The 25845-nt window shown below is 40.0% G+C and overlaps 1 protein-coding gene across 1 annotated transcript in view; it reads right to left on the bottom strand.

Annotated features, from left to right (window-relative positions):
- Positions 1 to 3564: 3564 nt before the first annotated feature.
- Positions 3565 to 25845, bottom strand: part of KIF15 (kinesin family member 15) — a gene marked incomplete at both ends in the record, with an annotated part of 73947 nt that continues 51666 nt past the window's right edge. Inside the window, 19 exons of the mRNA XM_082849187.1 lie at positions 3565 to 3615; positions 3940 to 4071; positions 4314 to 4479; positions 8285 to 8322; positions 9389 to 9458; positions 12249 to 12358; positions 13889 to 14053; positions 14349 to 14450; positions 15355 to 15501; positions 17323 to 17445; positions 18263 to 18367; positions 18968 to 19054; positions 19445 to 19514; positions 20490 to 20575; positions 20737 to 20887; positions 23304 to 23469; positions 24366 to 24471; positions 24735 to 24842; positions 25594 to 25791. Coding sequence (XP_082705313.1) covers positions 3565 to 3615; positions 3940 to 4071; positions 4314 to 4479; positions 8285 to 8322; positions 9389 to 9458; positions 12249 to 12358; positions 13889 to 14053; positions 14349 to 14450; positions 15355 to 15501; positions 17323 to 17445; positions 18263 to 18367; positions 18968 to 19054; positions 19445 to 19514; positions 20490 to 20575; positions 20737 to 20887; positions 23304 to 23469; positions 24366 to 24471; positions 24735 to 24842; positions 25594 to 25791 — 2181 coding nt within the window. The remainder of the gene's footprint in view (positions 3616 to 3939; positions 4072 to 4313; positions 4480 to 8284; positions 8323 to 9388; positions 9459 to 12248; positions 12359 to 13888; positions 14054 to 14348; positions 14451 to 15354; positions 15502 to 17322; positions 17446 to 18262; positions 18368 to 18967; positions 19055 to 19444; positions 19515 to 20489; positions 20576 to 20736; positions 20888 to 23303; positions 23470 to 24365; positions 24472 to 24734; positions 24843 to 25593; positions 25792 to 25845) is intronic.

The raw sequence follows: 25845 nt of genomic DNA, 5'->3' as shown, positions 1-25845 counted from the left end.
AGAGGCTGAAAGGATCCAGCAATTTTGAGGCAGGAGATAGATGGGCCCCAGGGTGAGCAGCTGGAGTTTGTCCCCTGTGGACAGATACTCCAAAACAGCAGGAGGGAGGAGAAGCTAAGCCCTGCCCAGATAAGAGACCATTCTCGAAGTCAAGGAGACCATCCCAACTACACACACACGTGCGCACGTGCAGAGAAAGGCTCCTTGAAGGTCAAAAAGGGTGGGGGCACCACCCTATAGTAGGTGATGTCAAGCTACCCAATGGCCTCTTCACTAGAATCCACCTTGGCTAAGAGATGCATGTACACACATGGGAGTGAGGCAGGAGATAGCTGGGCTCCAGGCTGGGCATTTACAACCGGCCTCCTGTTTGCACTACGAGATAGCAATAACAACAGCAACAGGGTAAATAACGGGACTTTGTCTCATGAGGACACTTTAAGATAACAGTTACAGCGGAGAAAGAAAGAGGCTAAACACTGAGTAAAGGATCGAGAGGTCACATGTTCCCCATCCTTGGGGCAAGGGAGACACTGCACATGCGCAGAAAGGCTCCTTGGGGGTTAAAAAGGAGGGGGTGCCACCCCATAATAGGTGATGCCAAGGCCTCTGGGCTGGAATCCATCTTGGAAAAAAGTTGTGCATGCATGTCAGGGAGGGTCCTAGGGCAGGTCAGGTGTGGAAGAAGAAACCAGATAATTGGCCAAAGGCAAACAAAGACCCGGAAGAACCGCCCTATATAAATGACTTAACCACCTCTTTACTGTACTCCTCCTCATTAGGGGGGACGCCCACACCATTTCTCTCCGGGTGTGCATCTGTGCCTTGCTTGTCTTAACTAAACAAACTGTTTCTCTGTGTGCTCTCCCACTTGTTGTGCTGTGTCTCTAATAATAAACTTTGTACCTGTTTTTGCAGTTTTTGCCTCCTTGAGAAATGCATTTTTCAATGGAGGCAAGGGCCAGGGGAATTTAGCTTCCAGCCTCTAGCCCCTGGTAGACTAATGGCTAGGATTCCTGGTTTTCAACCAGGCTACCCAGGTCCAATTCCTGGGCAGAGAACTAAGATCTTGCTTCAAGCCACTGCCCGCTGCTGCCTCTCCAAGATGGTGAAGACACTGAGATATACCAAATACGGACTCAGAACCAGGCAAAGCAAGATGACTGGCCAAGGAAAACCAGAAGAAATGCCCCATAAAAGTGATTCAAACTACCATGAGAGCACGACTCTCTCTCTGAGCCCGCCCATGTGTCTATCCACATGTACTCTTTTTCCTAATAAATGCTTTACTTGTTTCACTACTTTCTGACTCTATGTAGAAATTCATTTCTACACTGCTGACAGGCCAGGGCCTTGTGACTGGTCACTGGTCCCTGGTGGTCTAGTGGCTAGAATTCAGCGCTCTCACTGCTGCAGCCTGACTTCAACCTCTGGCTGGGGAACTGAAATCCTGCTTCAAGCCGCTGCAGGCCGAGGCCACCTGAGATCAACTTCAGCCCTAGGTATCTACTCAAGAGATGTGACACATTTTCATAGCAAGGAGTATTTAGAGCACTGTTATCCATAGTAGCCCCAAATTGCCAACAGTTCAAATTGTAACTGAGCAGGACCCTACAGGGCCTTCCTGGGACAGACCCTTCCTCCACTTCCTCTGCTTTAGCTCCTCTCTAAGCATCTAGATAATAGTATCTGATGGCACATTCTCTGAGTTGTTTTATAGATGCTAAAACCCCCACCGAATGGAAGAAGTTAATTACTTGATAACCCTGAGTGCATAGCCCCCAGACCTAAGGACTGATAGTGTTAACCCCTGTGACACTGCCCTGTTACCTCACCATCAACCAGAGAACTGGGCACGAACTTATCACAAACCCTGAGATGCCTCTCCCACAACTTGCTTTTTTTTTTTTTTTTTTTAAGGATTTATTTATTTTTGGCTGCACCGGGCCCTAGTTGCAACATGCGGGATCTTTTGTTGTGGCGCGCGGGCTTCTCTCTAGTTGTGGCGTGCCAGTTTTTCTCTCTGTACTTGTGGCATGTAGGCTCCAGAGCACATGGGCTCTGTAGTTTTCAGCATGCAGGCTCTAGTTGAGGTGCTCAGTAGTTGTGGTGCACGGGCTTAGTTGCCCCGTGGCATGTGGGATCTTAGTTCCCTGACCAGGGATCGAACCCATGTCCCCTGCATTGTAAGGCAGATTCTTTACCACTGGACCACCAGGGAAGTACCATCTTGCCTTTAAAAATGCTTTGCTGGACTTCTCTGGTGGTACAGTGGTTAAGAATCTGCCTGAAAATGCAGGGGACATGGGTTCGAGCCCTGGTCTGGGAAGATACCACATGCTGCGGAGCAACTAAGCCCGTGTGCCACAACTACTGAGCCTGCGCTCTAGAGCGCACAAGCCACAACTACTGAGCCCATGAGCCACAACTACTGAAGCCTGCGCACCTAGAGCCTGTGCTCCGCAACAAGAGAAGCCACCGTGATGAGAAGCCCACGCACCATGATGAAGAGTAGCCCCCGCTCACCACAACTAGAGAAAGCCTGCACGCAGCAACCAAGACCCAACACAGCCAAAAATAAATAAATACGTAAATTAATTAATTAATTAAAAAAATGCTTTGCTGAGGGACTTCACTGGCGGTCCAGTAGTTAGGACTTGGCTCTTTCACTGTGGTGGCCTGGGTCGGGGAACTAAGATCCCAGAAGACACACGGCACGGCCAAAAAAAACAAAAAACAAAAAAACCCCACAAACACGGTGTCAGTAGATTGGCTGCACGAGGGTGAATGGACCCAAGTTTGGTTTGGTAACACAATGCCCATCGAATGGTAAGTAAATAAAATGTGGCATGTCCATACAATGGAATATTACTTTAATAAGGAAGAATGAAGTGCTGATACACAGAAGTTCCTTGAGGATAGGGTTTCTGTTTGCCTTGTTCACTGATGACCAGTGCCTGGCATATAATAGTTGCTCAATAAGCATATGGTGAATGAACAATATAAATCACCTTATTAAACAATTTATTTTTAAAAGATTTTATTACATTTTGAAAAATGGCCATATTAACAGTCATAAAAAAGGCCCATGAGAACACTTCAAGTAGGAATACAAAAATAATCTATATTAACAAGTTTGCTATTCATGCACACTGCACCGTCACTAAACTCACTGTAAGTTTTGGAACCTGCATATTGTTGCAGCTTCTGATGCAAGACTCAAAGGAGATTATGGCAGTACTGAAGGAAAAAAATAATCTGGCCGACATCCACCTTAAAACTGCAGCTACGGACTTTTATTTTAAAAAGACAAAAGGTTTTCTCAATATTTACAGCTTTGAAACGGTAACCTCTAACTGCAGGCTGCGGGCTGCCACAGGTGTGCACAGGTGCAGAGAGTTCATAAGAAACTTGAGGGTCAGCCCCCCAACCCCCACATACACAGGTAATAGTCGTGGCTCTTAATTCAGCTCTGCTAAGCGCGCAAGGAGAGGTCTTACTTCTATAAGAGGGAAAGAAGTCTCCAAACAAGGTAGGTAGTTGATCGGGATCCTTATGATTCATTCATTTCTTTTCTTTTAAAAACAAATTTTCAGCACGCAACTTTTCTGACTCCTGGTCAGTAATTTTTAAGAAAAGGAAAAGAAAAAAAATTAAGGCTCTAATTCTTGCAGGAAGAGTTATTCTTGGCATTCATTAACTTTAAATTTCAAACTACGACTATAATTTTCCGTTTGTAAACTACTTTAACAGTAAACAAGAATCTCATGTGTATGATAACTGACTGAATTATGCTTACAATAGCAATGGCTGAATTTTTTTTTTTTTAAATTCAGGAGGTTCCCTGAAGAAAGCAGTTAAGTGATTCAATAGTTAAATTTTAACTAAATCATCATTTAAAAACCAGAATGAGTTTATTCGGCACAATTTTCAGTTTACCTCAGCAAGCCTGATGTTTTCCTTCTTTAGCCGCACAACGTACTGGATCTTCTGATGTAGGTTTCGGTGACCTACCAACTTCCCATTTTCCTCGGCGAGACACTCCACCTGCTTCCTTAACATTTCCATCTCCTGCAGGTAAATCAATCCAGGGAAGGGTAAATGAGCTGCTTTTAATTTTTATTTTAAAATAACATTATTTCGTGCCTTCCAAGAGCACAGGGAGGGAGAGACAGAGCCCAGGTTCCCAGCTTTCGTGACCACACATCTCTGTGTGCACCGGAGTAACTGTAAACCACGGGATGCCCAATCACAGCCAGGAGACTTAGGCTGATCGGCTCTGTTAATAAAAACCAACACACAAATAAATGCACCTGGCACGTTCTCTCCTTTTCTTCATACAATTCTTCCAGCTTTGATCTTAGTTGTTCCTTTTCTTGGAACGCTTTAGACTCCAACATTCTAACTCGTTCAACTTCCTCAGTCATTGTAACGTAGTCAGTCTCTTTGTTCTGAAGGGCACTCTGGAGCTGTTCTAGGCTGTAACAGTAACTATCGCGTTATGGTCTCCCAAAGGCACGTAATTATAAAACAGTACTCAAATCAGACACTTGCCACCCAAGCCCAGAATTTTTATTTGAAAGTATCACTAATATTCAGCCCTCCCCTTTCTGACAGCACAGGAAGACGGCAAGAGCTGCAGATACACTTTTCTTATGGTTGTTTTACCCAAAACTTTCATTTTGGAAAGCTCCACAAACCGTTTTTTACACAACAAAAATTTAGAATGGAAACTTTTAGATCTAGCCCTCAGAGCAAACTGTTACTTAAGCATTATTACAGTCTGCATGGTTTATTCAGTGCCCCATATCTTAGAGTAATCGTTTCTGGTTTCAAAAACTGGTTCTCAGATGGTGGGACACTAGTCATTTCTTCAAGGATGTGCTATTTAGAATTTATACACTTTATGCAACTATCAATTGAAAATAAACATTAAAAAGAAGGGTTACCCATGGATGGACCTAGAAATTGTCATACTGAGTAAAGTTAAGTCAGACAGAGAAAGACAAATATCATATGGTATCACTTATATGCAGAATCTAAAAAAAAATGATACAAATGAACTTATTTACAAAACAGAAACAGACTCATAGACTTAGATTATGAATTTATGGTTACCAGGGGGAAAGGGAGGTGGGAAGGGATAGTTAGGGAGTTTGGGATTGACATGTATACACTGCTATATTTAAAACAGTGTTGGATAACCAACAAGGACCTACTGTATAGCACAGGGAACTCTGCTCAATACTATGTAACAACCTAAATGGGAAAAGAATTTGAAAAAGAATAGATACATGTATATGTATAACTTAATCACTTTGCTGTACACCTGAAACTAAGACAACATTGTTGATCAGCTATACTCCAATATAAAATGTTAAAAAAAAGAATAGTGTTCAAAAGGGGAAGAAAAAAAAAAAAGGGTTACCAAACAATTATATAGAATTTCACAAAACTAAGTGAATCCTATAAGCTCCCCAAAGAAACAAATGTTTTTTATTTATTTTACAATGCATATGGAATAGAAAGCTGATGATTTAAGTGATGTAATACACAGAATTAAAAATACCACTTAAGGCCAACAATTTCTTGGGCGGTGTTTTCAGACTACATTCTGTGGAACCTCAGGAGGACAGTGTGGGAGTGAGGGCACTGATGTTCTCCCAGTTCATCTGGAGCTGTTCTGCTTTTGTCTTATGTGTTTTGCTTTCGTTTCATGAAAAGGCTTTGTGGCATGGCAGACACTGCAGCTGCCTACCCAACAGCCAATCCCTTGCTTTTTATAAAAACTCAGTTTACTCAGAGGACAAGAAAGGGAGAGGAGAAGCACACCCAGTTCCCAAAGATTAGTAAATAATAACTGGTCTGAGCTAAAACCATGGTTATCTCTACCCCACTGCCAGATACTGGTTTTCTCAGGTTGCCCTGCAGGCATGCTAATTCTGGATAAGGAGACACAATGAATCTTGAGGGTTTCTGGGAGTTTTTTTCCCTGAAAAAAGAAAGTCCTTTTGAACACACAACACTGCAAGCTGTGATCCTGTTTATGTTGTTTGGAGCTGCAGCAGCCATCTTGTAGTCAACAGGCCACAAGCAAGAGTACCAAAAGCAGAAGAATGGGAAGGATCTGGGTCAGTGATGGCATCACTGAGTCAATGCACCTCCAGACCTCTTGTTATGTGAAATTAAACAACTGCCTACACCACTGTTGGCTTGGTATTCAGTTCTTTGTAGTTTTTTAAAAGCACTGCCACATACACGTGTGGCTAACGCAATGTTTAAAATTGCTACTGTAGACTGGGACTGATAAAACCGTGTGTGCCCTTTTCTGGAGGTTGCTTCACTTGCCACAGTGTGGGCTCCTGTAGTCCCAGGGACGCTGCAGCACTGGTTACTAGATCATGAAATAAATTACGTATCAGCTTAGATAGCTTTTATTCTTTTTGCTACAAGGTCTCAAATGGGTATTATCTATACTTCTACAAACTATACAGGTGGATTCTCATAGATCCTGTAAGTGATCCAGATTTCTGTCCTAGCCCTACAGCTAACTGGCAAGGAACCAGTCCCCAAACTGCTCAAATGCAGATGAAAGTGTTGAACAAAGTTCTGTTCCACACCTATATTCTATTAAGTATATGATTCTATGGTGCAAATGACTCAATAACTGAGTAACAAATCTTTCACAAGTTGGGTGGTCTTTGTCAGCTGATCATTAAAAAGATTTTTTTTTTTTTTGGCCACACCATGCGGCATGTGAGATCTTAGTTCCCTGACCAGGGATCACACCCATGTCCCCTGCAGTGGAAGCACAGAGTCTTAACCACTGGACCACCAGGGAAGTCCCTAAAAAGAATTTTTGATGACATATCACTATGTAACTTCTGGCATATTAACTTGGATAGAGTTCAAATAACTGAAGGACAATATTCTAACAAAACTTCCATTGTTATTTACTTAGTATGTGAATAAGATTTCTCAGCCTTTATATCTATAAAAACAAAAAAGTAAGAACAGAATTGATAGTGAATACTGTCTGATTCCAGAATTAAGTGCAACAGAATGAGCTAATTAAAGAAAAAGCATTAAGATAAAATGCATTGAGAGATGCATTTCCAATAAAATTTTACTTGTATAATAATTATTCATAAAGATTTACAATAAATTCAGGATAGTTTAATAATTGTAATGAAAACTCAATCCAGAAAAAATATAACGCTTAGAGCCATATGAATATAATACATTTTTACAAATTACTTGTAATTTGCATACATATTTTCACTGATGAGTTATGATAGGGCAGTCAACAAAAAATTTTCCAAACAATATATTAAATTAGGATATAATTCTGCATGGGTACAGAATGGAAACTTAATTTCAAAGGAAAAATGTTAAATTTTAGACTTACGAATTTCTTCAAGTATTTTTTTAAATGGGTAGAAAGTACCAAATCAGGTGGATAACTTTTAAAAGAACACCACAAAAGCTTTATTTCTAAATGTCACTATTTTCAGTAGGTCAAAACTTCTATCCTTTGCAATAATTTAAACTTACAATGAAAAATTTTAGACACAGTCAACTCCAAAAATGTACAAGAGGGTATATGGTGTTTCAAAATTCTTTTAGGAGGTAAAACAAGTGAAAATGTTTGAGAATCGCTGTTCCTGATCAGACCTATTCTATTCAGAGAGTAAAATATCTTTCTAACGTTTTATCACTTTGTTAATACCAAGCAGTTTACTTATTTTGAACTTGACAGAAAATACAGTGTATCTTGTTTATCACAGAATGAGGCAGTTTATAAGATTACATAAATTAAAATATAAGAACTATATGAATAAAATAAAATCATGTCCATAGAAAACATATAAAGAGACATAAGGTCAAGACCAGAAGAATTCATAGTATTGATCCATGGGTCTGAGAGGGCCTCAAGGTTTTAAATCAGAGGAAACCAGAAGTGAGAAAGAAACCTGGTCGGTTATATAGTTCTCATTGTCCATGAGGAGAAAACCCATCAATTCCCCCAGGGAAGCTAAGGTTTTCCTGGCACTTATTTCTTTAAGTTTGTTTCTGGAATGGCTTCATGTGAGGAACCCCTTTAGCAAGTGGTATTTAAGAAAAGAATTTTGTAAATATCTATTACGTTCACATATTACTGCAGAAAGGAAAGAATTTACTTACCTTGTGGATATTATAAGCATTTCTCTCTTTAGAGGAATACTGGTTGGTGTTAATAAAGAAACGGTCAACAAGAACTTGAATTACAAAAGAGTGTACTTACTCTGCTTTCATTTTTAGCATTTCTTCAACCAATTTATTCTATAAGAAGATTAAAGAAAGAGAAAGAAAAAATGACTTAAGTTCTTAACATTGCTAAACAAAAGACTGAAAGTAATCAGTCCGCTCTCCCTAATGGTAATAAAACCAATTAAAGCAAATTCCTTTACAATACATGCATCTCAATGTTCACAATGGCACTATTTACAACAGCCAAGACATGGAAGCAACCTAAATGTCTATGAACAGATGAATGGATAAAGAAGATGTAGTACATATGGACAATGGAGTATTACTCAGCCATAAAAAAGAATGAAATAATGCCATTTGCAGTAACATGGATGGACCTAGAGATGGTCCTAGAGATGGACCTAGAGATTATCATGTTAAGTGAAGTAAGTCAGAGAAATATCATATGGTATCACTTATAGGCAGAATCTAAAAATAGATACAAATGAGCTTATTTACGAAACAGAAACAGACTCACAGACATAGAAAACAAACTTACAGTTACCAAAGGGGAAAGGGGGAGAGGGATAAATTTGGAGTTTGGGATTAGCGGATACAAACTACTATACGTAAAATAGATAAACAACAAGGTCCTACTGTATAGTACAGGGAACTATATTCAATATCCTCTAATAAAACATAATGGAAAAGAATATGAAAAAGAATACACACATAGGTATAACAATCATTTTGCTGTACATCAGAAACTAACACAATATTGTAAATCAACTATACCTCAATTAAAATAAAAAAGGGACATCCTTTTCCACAATCCCAGCTACACACACATAAAGGGGGTACCTATTTACAACCGTTCATGTATTGTGCCCTTTAAGGCCTCAAATAGGCACTCGATACTCGCTTCTAAATGGAGAATTCTGTGTGAGCAGTAGGCTTACTGTCTAGGCATGAAGACTAATTCACTCTTAATTCTCAGCTATAGCTAAATACTGATGGTAAATATCAAACTTAACAGGAATACAAAAAGACAAAATTTCAATAATAAAATGGTTTCTAAAATATATAACCATAAATGCTAACTATAAAAGCATTTTTCACACAAGAAAAAAACAACTATTATGTAAAAAAAAAATCATACTTTAGCAAGTCTTTCTTTGATTTCTTCTTGTTCATTCTTCAGCTGCTGCGTGTCTGAATGATTCTGTTCACTGCGTTAGATTAGGAAGGGAGGATGGGAAAAGTGTCAAACATATTCAAGTATCGATTTTGTATCTATTACATGCAGCAATGCCAAAATGTGCAAAGAAGAGCTAATTCTACGGTGATTAGGTCAAGTTAGCACAGTCAATAAGCGTGATCAACACATGAAGATGAAATAAGGTACCTCCCCAGCATTCGGGATTCCTTCCATACAAAAGTGAGATGAGCAAAGCTGGGAAATCTAATTACAGGGTTTGGTTGAGAATAAAGTATTAACTTAGAGCGGTACCATCTGAAGATCATATGTGAACAAAATAGGGCTGAAAGGACAGTCCAGGTGCCTGGCATGAATGTGGTTGGCTGGGTTGGGATGGTGGGGGAAACACAGGACACACATGGGGGCGGGGAGGGCCCCTCACACTGTCCTGTCCTGTGGAGCCTCTGATGCCCCCTCTTTGCTTTGGATTTCAGGTCTGGGACTGCTGTAGCCCTTTTTATTTATTATTTTTGGCCACGATACGCGGCGTGCGGAATCTTAGTTCCCCAACCAGGGATCAAACCCGTGCCCCCGGTCACCAGGGAATTCCCTGCATTGGCTATCATAGTCAGCTGGAGATTTTCTGATGCCACTCGGGCTTCCCATACATGCTGACACCAAGAAGGGGATTCTCTGAGCACCAGACATAAATCCCGTCATGGAAAAGAAACACTCCTCTGTACAAAGAAAATTACATTCTGGACTATACATCAGTATCATGTGAATTTGATTAATGTGAGGCCATCTCTGTGAGCCTGACCAGGTTGGATAATAAATTGAGTTTCTGTGGGCAGCCCCTGGATCAGGAGACACCCCCCCCAGGAGAACCTGCCTGAAGGCCTCTGGCTTCTCTAGAAATCTCTCTCTCACTGGTGAGTAAAGGATCATTCCTTGAAGGAAAACAGAAGCTACATTAGTTTCTTCCACTTAATGAATCTGACAGCCTAGATAAAAATGGTAGTGAGGAAAACACCCCAAAACATTAGGGCAGATGTGTTTTCTGTTGTCTAATCTGGGGGGGTGGGTAACTTTTTCTGTCAAGAACCAGACATAAGTTTTGGGAGCCATAAGGTCTCCAGCACAGCTATGCAACTGGGCTGCTGTAATGCAAAGGCAGCCACTGTGATACTTATATGAAAGAACCGGACTGCTCCAATGAAACTTCAGTTACCAAACAGGCTGACCCCTGGGCTATAATTTTCTTCTATTCTAATCTTTCATGAAGAAGGTTCTGTATGGCTCCTCACAAATGGGACATAAGGCTATGAAATAAAGTATTTTAAATTGTGGTTTTATACATGATCTGGTAACGTTCTAAGTTCCATGCTCAAACTAACTCTTGATAAAAGGTACAATGCTTTTCTTTAATATGCCTGGACATGGAGGTGGAGCATATGGAAACTAGGTGAGCAGACTGTGGACTACCTGCATCAAAATCACCCAGAAGGGGAAGTGAAATCCCTACAAGAGGATGCTTAATAAAATGAGCTCCTATGCTCACTAAAACTTGAAAAGAACCATTTAGGGGAATTCCCTGGCAGTCCAGTTGTTAGGACTCTGAGCTTTCACTGCCGAGCGCTCGAGTTCAGTCCTTGGTCAGGGAACTAAGATCCCCCTGCACCCTGCCACCCAGCAAAGAAACATTTAGGAATAGGTTGTTAGCACAGCCACCATCACCAACCTCAAATATCCATTGTCTCACTTAGGTTTGGACAGTGCACGTCAGGGCTGCTTCTGGACAGGGATGGGGAGCAGCGGGAGTGGGAAGCGCCTGTTAAGATCTTCTGACAACAGCAGCAGAAGCAGACACCCCTAACCTGGGATGCTGAATTCACAAAGGGCTTCCATCCCCAATACAGACCCCCTTTGACAAACCTCAACTTCCTGCGTAGTCTCATAGACCACCCTCATCTCCATCCCTCACTCAGGGGTGGGATCATAAATCTACCGTGTCTACTTAACAGCCACCATTTATCGAGTGGCTCCCCTCTCCTAAGCACTGTAACGAGCACTTTACACACGTTATCTTTGGTCTTTAAAACACCTTGTATAAGAGGTGTCATCTCCCTCACTTTATTGCTAAGGAAACTGAGGCACTAAGACGTTTAAAGATGTGTCCAAAGTCACACAACTTTCAAGTGTCAGAGACACGATATAACCTGGGTGCAGTTGCCCTTGACAAGACGCTGTGCCGTTATCAGGTACAACTAGAAGACTGAGTTGAGGCCAAAACACACACCACACACACACACAAACACACACCCACACACAAACATCCACATCCACACCCACACCCCCCCCCCCCACACACACACACAGAGACCTAACAGAACGCCCCCCTGTACAGCTTCTCCTAGGAACGTGCCCTTCACCAGAAGCCAAGAAGCAAAACCAAGAAAATTCTCCCTTTTTCTGCTGGCAGAACCTTGAGCCTTGTCTTGTTGACATATTTGCTCCCGCCTCACCCCTTTCAAATACAAGTAGACAGTTTGGTTCAAGTATTTCACGTGTTTGAAATTCATTTCAATAGCTCTATAGCAATACAAAAGTTAACAGAGTGGGCAAGATGGTGATGACCTTATTTTCCCTCCCTGGTAAAACAACCCCCTCATCAGACCTGATTGAGAAGCAACCCCTGGAGCGGCTCCTGGATCAGCAAGAAACATCACACACGCTGTGAAACCTATGCTGACCTCATTCACTCAACTATCCCCAGGCAGGCCAAGATTTAGCTCACAGACTGCTCGTGGCTCTTTCTCACCTGTTGTCCTTTTGTCTTTTAATATCATCCAGCTGACCTTGCAGGAGCCAGTTCTTCTCTCTTAACTGCTCGGCTTCCAGGCGTAGGTTTTCCATTTCACACAACTGCTCCTAATAACATCAAATCAGGTCTTTTCAGAAAACACCTTATAGTTGGCATTATTTTGCTCCCCAGGCCGTGACGAGACAGGTATTCCTCTTTTAAGCTCCCTCCACACACTGAACACTGCTCTGGGTATCACTGGAGAAAAAGTAGACTATGAGAAGCTCTCAGGGGCTCCGAATTTGATTAATTTTCATACCCCCATTGTCTTCAACATAGTCTCTTATCAATATCACATAATTTGGACTTCCCTGGCAGTCCAGCGGTTAAGACTCTGCACTTCCACTGCAGGGGGCACGGGTTCGATCCCTGGTTGGGGAACTAGGATCCCATATGCCAGGCGGCACGGCCAAAAAAACCCCCAAACAAACCTTAATTCATTAAAATTCCTTTATGAGAAAAGATGAACAAAAGCATCTACTACTTTGGTAAATGTTCTATTTGATTCTATTTATTAGATTCTAATTTTTAAAAATTGATGTGCCACAGCCTCAAAATACTTAATTAGATTCTGACTTGAAAATCATGAGCATAACCACCCAGAGGAAATAAATACTCGTCTGCGAGGAGTGAACTTGTTGATTTACTTCTGCTTATCTATTGTTTGATTTCTTTTAACCTGATCCAATTTCTTCTAAGTACCAAGATCATGCCACATTCCTGAGATAGCAGCATACTGAGAGCCGCCCTGAATAAAAAAGCCAGGAATGATCCCCTCTATGAGAAACAAAGCTTAAGAGTGATACTGTCTTCCTACACAGTAGGCTAATTTTGTTCCTAAACAAAAACTCGCTGCAGAGCCATGAGGTCACAGACTATCTGCTATGGGGCATCGCATCCTCCCTACACTCCCTTCTGCGCCCACACTACACCTACCCAGGCGCTTCTCCACGCACTTCCCACCCCAACACCACCCTAAATATACTCTCCCACACACAAAAACCATACCCCCCAAGTACGGGGCGAAAAACACTAGAAGGAAGTTGAAAGAAATGGCAAACAAGAGAAACAGACAAAAGCAAATCTCTCTAACATATAAAGAATGCTTGTACCTCATTAAGAAAAAGTCCAACAACAGAAAAATGGGCGAAGGATATAGTTCATAGACACAAAAAACCAAAAGATGCTCTATCTGACTCCTAATAAGAAAAATACAAATTTAAAAATACAATGAGATAACGTGCTTCAGCTATTAAATTGGCAAAAATCTAAAAGTTGGACAGCACTGTCATGAGAGTAGTTAATGCAGCCTGTATGATATGACACCATAGCATGAAAAACAAATGGGGCAGGGAGACAATGCTTAGGCGCCTGGTTATAGGTGCTGCTGAAAAGTTCTCAGAAGATAAATAAGAAACTAGCTACACCTGAAGCCTACAGGGACAGCAAACTAGGCAGCTTGGAGTCAGGGGTGAGAGGAAGACTTTTCTCCATCTACCCTGGAGTTCTGTCCCTTTTGAATTTTGGATCCTCAGTCACCATGAAAGATACTGCTTATTTTGAAACATTAAATTCACTGAAAAAAATTACCCAGTTACCTTTATTCTGAGGATTTCAGCATTTTTGACTTCTCTGTCTTCATTTAGCTTTGTTATAAGGTGTTGCAAAGAAATCTTGGAGGCTCTCCCATCTTCTATCTCTTGTTCTTGCGTTTCCAGGAGTTTCGCCAAATGTGTTTGAAAGTGTGGTGGTGTTTTAGGGCTCTAAAATAAAATCAAATTTCATCCAAATACCTGATTAAGTGGTTATGAAGATTTCATTGTAAATATACCTGCTAAGAACGTAGAAAATACACAGGCTACGTATATAGCTCGCTATTCTAATTCTTGTCCAAGTAAAACAAATAAAACACTGGTACCTTTTTATCAAAAAAAGCAGAAAAGCTGTTAGTGAAAATCTTTTTCTGTAAAGACAAAGCTAGTCTTAGCAATTTGCAACTTGTATCGCTCACAAAATTGCTTATTCCTCCTGAAATGCACTCTTTCTTATGAAAAGTACCTGGGGATACTTGGCAGCAGAATCCATCACATGCTCTAGTTGCCTCATTTTGAAGTTATATTCATTCTTCTTCTGTTCTACTTCCTCTTTCTTTTGGTTTAGCTGGGAAAATTGAACAGATATAAGATTACAAGTCAGAAAATAATACATGTACATGGTCCAATTAGAACAGACAATCCTCCCAAGGCATGCAGAAATGGACTTCTTCCATTATTTTTTCAGGGCTTGATCGATAATTTGACATTTCTCTCACAAATTTATTTACACTTTAAAAGAAACTTCTTTTTTAAGTTTCACAAGTAATCAAAGGGTCATTTGAGGAAAGTTACAAAATATATTATAAAACTACACTAGCCAAAAAAGAGGACAAAAGTCAGCTATGGGACTTCCCTCGTGGCGCAGTGGTTAAGAATCCGCCTGCCAATGCAGGGGACACGGGTTCGAGCCCTGGTCCAGGAAGATCCCACGTGCCACGGAGCAACTAAGCCTGTGCACCACAACTACTGAGGCTGTGCTCTAGAGCCTGCAAGCCACAACTATTGAGCCCGCATGCCGTAGAGCCCACGTGCCCCAACTACTCTGCCCACGTGCTTCAACTACTGAAGCCCAAGCGCTTAGAGCCTGTGCTCCGCAACGAAGAGTAGCCCCCACTCGCCGCAACTAGAGAAGCCCATGAGCAGCAACGAAGACCCAACGCAGCCAAAGATAAAAATTAAAAAAAAAAACAAAGTCAGGCATAACCTTTGCCACAGTGGTTAGAACTTGCTGGCACGTGTCAAGGGCAGAGGGTGGGCAGGAGGACAGCCACCAAGTCTGAACACACAGAAGCAACCAGGTTGTTAAGAGTCGACAGCGCTGCTGCCCCACTACCTACTCGCCCTGCTAGCCCACCTTTCCGAATGTAGAGAATTAGCCGAGGCAGGGACCTCATGAGCTCAACCGCCACACAGTCCTGCTCCCCCAACCCCCAAAGCCCATCCTGAGCAACGATCACCCTGCATCTCACCTCATGCTGAAGCTCCTGGATGAGGGCGTCCTTCCTGGTCAGCTCCTCCTGGGCCGACTGCAGAAGCCCCGAGTGCTTTTTCGAGGCCTCGGTGAGCATGTTCAGCTGCTCAGTGGCGTGAGCCAGGTCCTCACAGAGCATGTCCCTCTGTTAGGGGACAATCCCCACAGGGGAAGACTCTCTTTAATTGTAGCGCTCCAATATCGATTTGAAAATCATTACTATGTATGATTTTTAAAACGTTAAGAAAGTTTTAAGTGAGAATCTTTTTTTTTTTTTTGCTTGTATGCTAATCCATTCCAAGACAAACCAAGCAGTTAATACTTAAGTCATGAGGTCCAGAGACAAATACTACAGTAAATTCATATAAGTATCCCAGTTGAGGTCTAACTGCCCTCTGCTCCCCTCTCCCCTCAACCCCAGGTAATCTCTTACAGCTGATCTCTCCTTCCTTGGGAGGACTCCAGGCATGGGTCTCTAGTTTACCTGTTGTCTCACCAATAGATTCTAGTCCATTATACACGGGAAGGTAAACAGTTGTAAAGATGAGTACCCCTCAGCTAATTGGGGAGGGGCTGGCCAGTTCACCAGGCTGTGATACAGTGTCATAGGCCATCAAATTTTCAGGAGAGTAGCTTGATGGAAAGTGGCAGAGAGAATTAGAAGTCCTACAGGTTGCATACATAATTCCTATGTACACAGTGTATGTAATCTCTACCAAATTAGAGCAGAATCTATTCCCCCTAACTTTCCAAACGTGCATGTATATGTGCACAGATATATATAATAGTGTACATTACATATATGTTAAACATACAGTATTATATATGTCATAGATACAATATGTGTACTGCACACATGTACCTGATAGATCACAAACATCTCCACATATACTTACTCTTTTATTATACCATTTTCATTGAGTGGGGCTCTATTTCATCTTATGGATGCACCACCATTTAACCCTTCACTAAATATTGCAGTTGATTTGAATTTTTCACTATTATATGCATCTAATTCTCATATCTAGATTATTGTTGGGTTTTCCAAAAAGCCAACCACCTCAAGTCGTCACACCCAACTGTTCCCCTTTATGAGGATGCTCCACAAACATTCACAGGTGCCAGGCTTCCCTCCCTAGCAAAGTCTTATACTAATACTATCTTCTCCGGGAAGCTCTTTGGAATTCTCCAGGCATAACTGCTCCTCTCCCTCCCTTTTCTGTGCTCCCAAGTCATTTGTTACATCATAATACATCTACCTCTTAAGCTAGATTGCATGCCTCAAGGTAAGTAACTGTGTTTCAATCATTCTTCCATTCTCAAATGACAAACAGGTACAGGTTGTATGGCAGGTGGGTTCAATAAACATTTGTTGAATTTGTTTCATGGATAGCAAGAAAACTATTTCTAAAGCAGGTTCAGAGCAGTATACACAGTGGGTTACCATCTGTGTGAAAAAAGGAAAACTCAAGGTATATAGGATTAGCCAAAAATCTCTCTGGAAGGATATACAAGAGGGAATGTATATTGCTTTATATATTTTGAATTTTGAACCACACGACAGTACTGCTTAATTTTTTAAAAGATACATTTACATCAACAACAAGATAATTAAAACTTATTTTAGCTAAAACACAAGAAGCAATTTTGTGGTTAACCAGCCCTTTCTTTGCTCCCTGCTGCTACCACTGCATCCAAGTAAATGCAGTTTCCACTCTGCTTCCTTTTCAGAAGTGGGTGAGTTACAGGAACTTAGCATGGTGTTAGCACAAATGAATGAAAATAAATCAACTAAACAAAATATAACAATCTTAGTATTATCTATCAATTGCCTAACTACCTTAGGGAACATGGCTCAAATTATGACTTACTCCTTTTTAAAAGTCTTCTATTTATTCATTAATAACACACAGAAACATACTGACAAGTAATAAACCAAAAAGGGTGACGATGTGTTAACATCTACCTCTATGTCCTCGGAGAGTATTCTCAGTCTAAGGGATTCTTTCAGATCCAGAATGTCCACTTCCTGTCTCTTAATCAACGCTTTGCTCTCTTCTTTGTCAACCAAAGCAGAATTATATTTGCCCTACAGAAAAGAAAATGATGATACAAGATCTGTCTGCTTTATTATCAGTTTATTTTTAGATTATAATAACTGAAGAATGAGTCTGAGTTCCAAGGTGATGACCAGATCAACACAAACAAATTCAATAACCACTTGTTGAATGAAGAAGTGGAAGAGTTAATGGATGAATGGCAAGAAGAAGGGGAAAAGTCCCACAGGTATCAGTGAAAAAACATCTGGTTTTGTCATCTTTATCAGAAATCAGTGGAGTGAAGCAAGCTCCCTTTGGAGCTCAGGAGTGACGAACATTAACAAAAAACTACCTTGACCCAAGGGACGGAGGAAGCATTCACCATTTATATGCAGGAAGAGTAAGTAGTTACTTTAGGAAATGATAAAGTCCAATAATGGGGAAACAAACTCACTTTCTAAATCACTGATGTCTCTGAACTTAACTAAAATGTGCTATTTTTTTTCTTGAAGCAATTAAGGAACACCACATATCCTTAACCATCAGAGGCAACAGCCAGTCTGTTTCTGATCTGATTTGGATCAGCAATTCCCAAATGTGCACAGAGAGCACTGTTCCCAGGTCAGTGAGATCTGAGAAATGCTGCAGCCAACTCTGCCTTCCCGAGATGCACACAGCACACACGTCAGCACATTAAAGGCCCTGCGGGTTCTGCAGATACCCAAGCCTGCTGAGCTTTCACTACTACGTATTTTCAAACGTGGGTGACCACAGAACCCTTTTTTCTGTGGGGCATTGGTTAACCACTTGAGTCTGTGAACTGTGCCTCCTGCTCAAATTTCATATCTTTTTGGCGACAGAACTTACATTGATGTCCTTCAGTTCTTGCCTCAGGGTGTCTATGGTTTCTGTTTTCTCAGAGACTGAGGTTCTTAGCTCCTGGATCTGGCTCATGAGGTCAGCTACAACTTCCTGACAAGGACAGAAACAATATCTTCATACCCAATGACAGCAAGGAGATCTTTTTTTAATGATAAATCATTTATCTTTCCAAATGACAATAGAAGTCAATTTTATTTTAGCAAAATACCATGTGTCACATTACATTATTAATATTACCAATTTATATTTTATTGGTTTTCTAATATTTTAGTTAATCATTTGCTTTGGTTTCATGAATGAATAAGAGCTAGACATATAAGGAATGTACACCTAATTTTATGTTCAGACATACATATTAATGTTTATTATTCTAGTTAAAGCCAACACCAGGGATTTGAGAATTTGTATCGTGGCACTCACAATCAATGAGAAAAGGTCGCACTGATGGCATCCTAGTTAAAGGGGGCAGGGATGTGTTTTAGAAACACTGCCATCAAGAGTGATAGAACAGTTTGGGTTGAAGTTATGAGGAAAATTAACTTAAAGACTTCATTCTCTAGCAACCTTGGAAGATGAGCAAGGCCTAAGTGCATACAGAAATGCTAGCTAACCCTGGGAGCAGGAGACTGGAATGTGAAGGCAGCGTTTATAAGGAAAATGCAGGGGGCTATAGCCTCAACCTCTACCTACCTTGTCAGCATCTCTAGACTTCTCCAGAGAACTGATTACTTTTTCGGTAGCACACAAACTCTCTTCTAGTTTCTGTACTTTTGCCATCTATGGGGAAAAATCAATATTTTTAGAAAAAGAATTAAATCACAAAGTTAACCACACACATGTATTTTAAAAAGCAGAAAAGGAGTTGAAATCTGCTTTTCATATTAAACAGTGTATACTAAGGAGTAATGTTTGAAAATAAAAAGTTGGGTTAAACGAGAATGATTTTGTGGTCTCTATCAGGAAACCATCAACAAATTATGATTATAGCCATCTGGGAGTTAGAAAAACAAGAATTGAAAATAATACAACCAACCAAAAATTCCATCTTTTTATTATAAATTTTCAACATCTGAAAGCTGAAACAGTTTTTATAACAAATCTCTTTGGACATCAGGAATAAAAGTTATAAACCTCAAATTTCAGAGTAAGAGTATAGCACATTTTTACCTGCTGCTCACACTTGGCCATCTCCTTCTGTTTCTCCTGACGTACAGCTTCAAGAACTTCTAAGATTTCTCTGGAAAAGAAGAACTATCTTTTACTCATGACTCATTCAATGGAAACAGGAACTGAGTCCATTCGTACAGAAGAGATTCAATGCAATGCAACTGAACCTTATTAGACACATACTTGGTGTTAGGAATTGTATTCCAGTAGGATCAGAAATTTGAACCAGTTTCTTCAACAGTTATTTAACAAAAACCCAGTTTTGTGCCAGGACAGTTTATTTTTCTCCAGAGTACTTAGGACTCTCTAACATAATATATACTATTTACTTATTACCCATCTCTCTGTGCTACAATGTGAACCTCAAAAGGACAGGGCTCTTTTGTTCACTGTCTTACCTCTAAATGTCCTGGCATTTACCAGAACAGTGCCTGGCTTGCTGGATAACACTAAGCGTTTGAATGAGCGACTAAATGTTAACTGTCTTTCCCAATTAGATGGAGTCACCAGTATATAGCAGGGACTAGAAGAGAATCTGTCTCATGGTAAGAACTCTACAAGTATCTGCTGAATACACTAATACAAATTCTTCTTATTAGAGTAATAATCCTCCTGTTGGCTGGAACGAAGAGACAGAGAGAGATCACCAAGGAAAAGAATTTGGAGAGAGGAAAGAAAGACAATGGTGTTCATATAAGGGACCAGAAGAAAAAAAGAGCAGAGAAATCAAATAGTAGAGATAGAAATAAATCAGTCCCCACCTTTCAATAATAAATACTGTGATTTATTTACAGAAGGTCCCGAGTTCTGATCACCACCAACTGCTATTCATTTAAAAAGTACTGTAGCTAGTTATTAAATGTTTTGAAAAATTAAGTTTCTCTACACAGCCATTTATACAAAAAAATCTGATATTCCTTTTGGAATGCTTTAAAAAAAAATTTAACAGACTATTAGCAACTAAAAAAAAAGAAAACCCGTAAGATAAAGAATGTGGTAGTAAATGATATTCTAGTCAACTACGGAAAAGATAAATAGCACTCACTTAGAACTGTTTTCTTTATCTTCTTCAAATTGTAATAATAATTTGTTATTGCGTTCTTTCTCTGCCTCAAAAAGCTCCATCAAATTCTAAAAGACAATGTTATATTAGATTTTAAGGTGCAGTCAACAAACACATGGAGTACCTTCTACGTGGCAGGCACAATGGGCCAGTACAGAAGTTAGGAAGAGGCCAAACAGTCACACATCCAGAACAAGCTCATCAATAACCAATATCCTTCTTAACTTACATTCAGATCAGATTTCAGAGTCTCATTTTCTTTTTTGCAGTTTTGGAGGTTTTTTGAAAGTTGGTCAATTTCAAACTTCATTACTTCTTGTAAGTTGTCATAGGAATCCTGTAGGCAGGTTTTGCTCTCAAGAAGCTTTTCATTTTCCAATCTTTAACAGGAAAACATTTTTACAAATGTAAATATAGACATTAAATGCAGTTCTGCTAGTCAGATTTATCTGCAGTTCACTTTATCCCATCTACAGACCATTTCCAACTTACAGAAGGCTTGACTGATGTAAAGCTCCTCACAGACTTCTGTGAAATGGTCATTATGATGTGATACACGAATATTAGTGTGATGGGGATGGAAAAGACAGGTTGGGCATGTTAGCCTGCAGCCATTTACTTCTTCATTCTTTCTCCCATGATTTCAACCAGACATGCTTAATTGATTGGCAATTTTGGGTGATGAGACTCATTTAGGGGGTTCCAGACCTAACCCTCATGTAAACTAAAGACTGCCCATTGATTTAATTTTGCTGATAGCTGAACTCTATAGACTCAACACCTATTCCCCCGACTCTAGGAAGGTTTTTCAAGATGGCAAATATGGCTTTGATCTGAGCAAGAGAATAAAGTCCTTTAGGATAGAACTATCTTTTAAGTCACATGATTATTACTTATTGCTTTTTAGGTTTTCACCCTCTTATTCTACTTAGCAACATACTGTGACATGCCCGAATAGAGTTCATCCAGAAACTAGTAAACATGACCTCTGGACCACCCAAAACAGATGTCCCAGCTTGTACACAGAGGCCTATGAGACCTGGATCTATCTGGCTTCACTAACTCCATGCAGAGCAGAAGTGGCAAATTACGAAGTAAGATAAATCAGTTGCTAAAGTTAGATATACAGACAATACATGGTAGGGAGGGAGAACATATGATTTACGATACAAACTGTATATATAAAGCAGGTAAAATAATTCAAGAAATACACGGCGGTTGGGTGGTTTCACTTAGAGGTCTTAACCTTTGAGAGCCATGACAGTTTAAGCAACCCAGTAAGTGATATCCTCAATGTACGTCACGTTGAGTGCAAAAAAAATCACACAAAATTAGTTTACGACAGAGCCAAGATAAGATTTAGTGATTCGGATGTTAAAAACTAATACCAGGTGTAAGAAAAAACAACAGTGCACCTGTGATGACAAATAGCCATTGACCAGCAGTCTTGGTGCTGGGGAAATGGTGCCGGGGAGTGCAGGCTGTGCTGACTTAGCACAGGCCCCTCTCTAAAGGATGGCTGCCATACAAGAATGTGGGCCCAGTGCCACCAACTTGTCGGATTTTTAAGAGGATGCTGAAATATGGATCTTTATTAGGAAGTTCTCAATTTAAAAAATTTTATGCTAAATTGTTTTCAAAAACCATACTGGGCAGGCCCAACAAAAACATGTCTATGGAGACATGCAGACCTCAAGTTTTCTTCCTCTGTTTTTAATTCCTTGTTGCATATTCAAAAAACACTCAAGGCTTACAGGTTTTAGTCTTTGCAATGTCTATAAAAACTAAATTCAAGGTTGTCTATTAGCAGCTTTTCTAGAGTAAGCAGTCACACTCATATCACACTCACAGTATCACAATCAAAATGTCCATTATTAAATTATTGCCATAGACTTGGGAAATAGCATCAAAACCACAAGATGGTTTTAAGTTATGTTTTACAAAAGGTTGAAACTAGTGAGGAAAAAAACCAAACAATTTACATCTTAGATTACTTTGTTTCAAGATTACCAGCACTTGACTAACTAGCCAGCCTCTGGAGTTACTGTGGACAATGGTGGCCAACTACAGATTTGGTCTACCTTGTACTGTCCCTTCTAGTAAGAGCACACCTTTCCCGCTGGAGAGGAAACAGACACATCACCTCTGTTGGGCCAACACTTGGCAAGTGACTGATCCAAAAGTAAGCAGATGACTCAAGCAAGAACAATACCAGTTTTCTCTGGGATTGGTATACGGCAATGGGGAGAGAGAATTTCTTCGCAGGGATTGTTACGCCAGGAGACAGAAGATGGAGCTGTCTGAGGCAATCTGTTCCCCATCACATAGAGCAAGGTCCTCAACAGTAGAAGAGAATAAGGGCAATACACAGAGGGAAGAAGAGCAGAGAGAAAGGGAGGGAGGGAGTGAAAGAGGAAGTGAGGGAGAGAAGCTGGGGGGGATGGGGGGATGGGGATGCACACTGACAATATTGTTTGAGATTCAATCTAGTTTGTCTGTGAAACCAAAATCACCTCTGGGGCTTCCCAATGTCGTGAGCCAATAAACTACCTTTTTTTTTTTTTAAACGGCGGCACAATGCGGCTTGCAGGATTTTAGTTCCCTGACCAGGGATCAAACCCAGGCCCTCGGCAGTGAAAGCACAGAGTCCTAACCACTGGACAGCCAGGGAATTTCCAATAAATTACCTCTTAGTTTTTTAAACTAGTTTGAGTTGGGTTTATAGCACTTGTACTTCAAGTAGTCCTGGGTTACAGGCCAATCAGGCAACTTGAAACAATAACAGAACAACTCTACCTGACATTATCTAGTTGAAGCTGTACATGCATGTGTCTTTCAGAAAGGCTGTTGAGTTCCTTCTCCTGACTCTCTCTGAATGAAATATATTCCAGTTTCACCGAAGACAGCTCCTTGTCTGCAGAATGAAGAACTACTCGCAGGTCATGTACCTCACTTTTCAAAACTAAAACAAACAAACAAACACATAATAACTCTTAACAGACTTTTCTTTACATGTATGTTTTACAAAGGAGGCAAATAAATTTGATAGGTACCCTTCACACAATCAGCAAAAACAAGTTGAAGAGACCATTTTAAGTGTAAAAATTTTGAACAACTAAATGGGAGGTATCTAGGAGCACTGAGATTTCTATTTTCTTCCTCTCCCTTGCTCATGGTTTTTGGTATATTTCTACCAAAAAAAAAAAGTTAACACCTGTCCCTCACATGTAGGTCATTTGATTTTTCTACATTTCTCCTGCAGAATGTGCATCAAAACTCTTCAATAAGAAAAAAAGACAAGAGATTTAACGTATTTTAAGTGACCTAATCTTACTTATTGAAAACCCTCGGAGATGCACCAGAACTTTCCAAAATAGGTTAAACACTCTGGTCTTCTAAGGAAACTCCAACTGGAATTAAAATTAGGTTACTTTTTAGATCAAAGAAAAGGAAACGGCTGTCCTTTTTGCCTTAGCTTTATCATAAGCTATTGCAAATACTCTGATGAAAGAAGAAAGTGAAAAAACTGGGAATTAAATGATATTCCCACATCTATGAATATATACAAATATATTTTATGCTTTTTTGTCACTAGTAAAACATTCATCTTATGAATTCAAGACACTTCGTTTTCAAAGCAGTATTAAAACTTTAAGCAAACATTTGTATCATTTGTTTGAGAGCAGTCCTGGAAAAAATGACCCTTTATAATATATTGTTATTACTCATCCGGTCTAATTTAAAACAAACAAACAGAAACAACCAACCAAAAACACAGGGGCAACATTTTATCCATATGAGTAAAAAGATACTAAGTTACAGTATTCAGATTAGGAAGCTTCCAGTGTTCAGACTCACAGTCATTCTTGGTCTGAGTGTCTTGAAGCTGCTTTTCAAGGACATTCAACTGAGAGAGATACCCTTGCTGCTGTTTGGTCCAATCAGTTCTTTCCGATGAGAAAAGCTTTGGGAAAGAGATAAATTTACTGGAAAAAAAATACTAGCATGTTAAGACACACTCCAAATCATCACCTTGTTTCTGTTTTTAAAATCTAGTCTTAAATTCAGACTAGGGATGTGTCTCATTATAGTAGGTGAAGTAACAAAATAGAGAATACAACTCAAATAAACCTTGACCAAGGCTTCATAAAGTCACTTCCTTCCTGGGATGCTCTTACTTTGAGGATCTGTTTCATATATTTTCTGAGGCAATGCTCACGGTCTCACCTCCTGCATTTGAGTAGAATGATGTTCCAGTTTGTCAATGTGCCGCTGAAGCTTTAGGTTTTTATGCTCTTCTTCATCCAACTTGACTTGAAGGGCACACATTTGTTCCTGCAACACAAGAACTTCAGTGGTCAAAAATTCTTTTAATGGACATCTTAAACATTCCATAATTTCTTCTGCATTAAAAATACAAAACTCAAAACCTCATATGGACAAAGGTATCAAAGGCCAGTTTGGAGCCAGAAAACCATTTCAAAAGACTACACTAACGATTTCTCATGTTTCAGAATTATACCTGTGGCCCATCAAAGTGGATAATTTCAAACACAAAGGAAAGAAGTAATAAAAATTAAAATCATAGATTAAATCGTAGAGCCATCTTGAGACTTCTAAGAAACTTTCTCAGGCCTATATGAAGTGACTTTCACCAGAAAGGCCTCCATACCCGTGGAAGGGCAAAATTTTGGAATTTGGGGTGACGTGGCTCCCTGTAAGTTTTACTAGACAGTACATAAACTTCTTAAAAGAAAAAATAAATCACTGAATTCTGAGATAAACAAACTTCACATGTTATTTCAAATATACCAAAAGCTGTCTAAAATTTGATCACAAGATTCTTTCAACTATTTAATCTTCTTTAGCAGATACAACACTGTGCCGTGTAAACCAGTTCTGGAACTAGAAGCTAGTAGCAAACTGGTCTTTTTACACACAAGAGAACCAAAGCTCAAGGAAAGTGGAAACTGACTTGCTAAATACTGCAAAGCAGATTAAAAGAACAAGAGCAGGCTGATTTCTAACACAGGGATTTTTACACACTCATCCTTAAAAATATACGATTTTAATACTAAACAGGTACCTGCACCATTCTGTGCTCTTCAGAAATGGCTTCAAAAGCTTGTTCACTAATCTCAGGTGGCAATGGCTCATTTAAGATATCCTTATCCAATCTGCTAGAATTCTGAGTGTGTGCAGAGCCAAAGCTCTCCAGTTCAGGGCTTAATTTTGGTACTGATCGAGACCAAAGTTGATAAGCCTTGGTTGGTGTCGTTATGATCTGCAGCAAAAAATTATTAGGAAAACAACATTAGCACACATGAAAATAGCATAT

Source organism: Leucopleurus acutus (assembly GCF_964270905.1).
Source record: "Leucopleurus acutus genome assembly, chromosome: 10".
Lineage (NCBI taxonomy): Eukaryota > Metazoa > Chordata > Mammalia > Artiodactyla > Delphinidae > Leucopleurus > Leucopleurus acutus.
The sequence above is the reverse complement of the archived record's forward strand: the minus strand, read 5'-3'. Positions and strand labels throughout refer to the sequence as shown.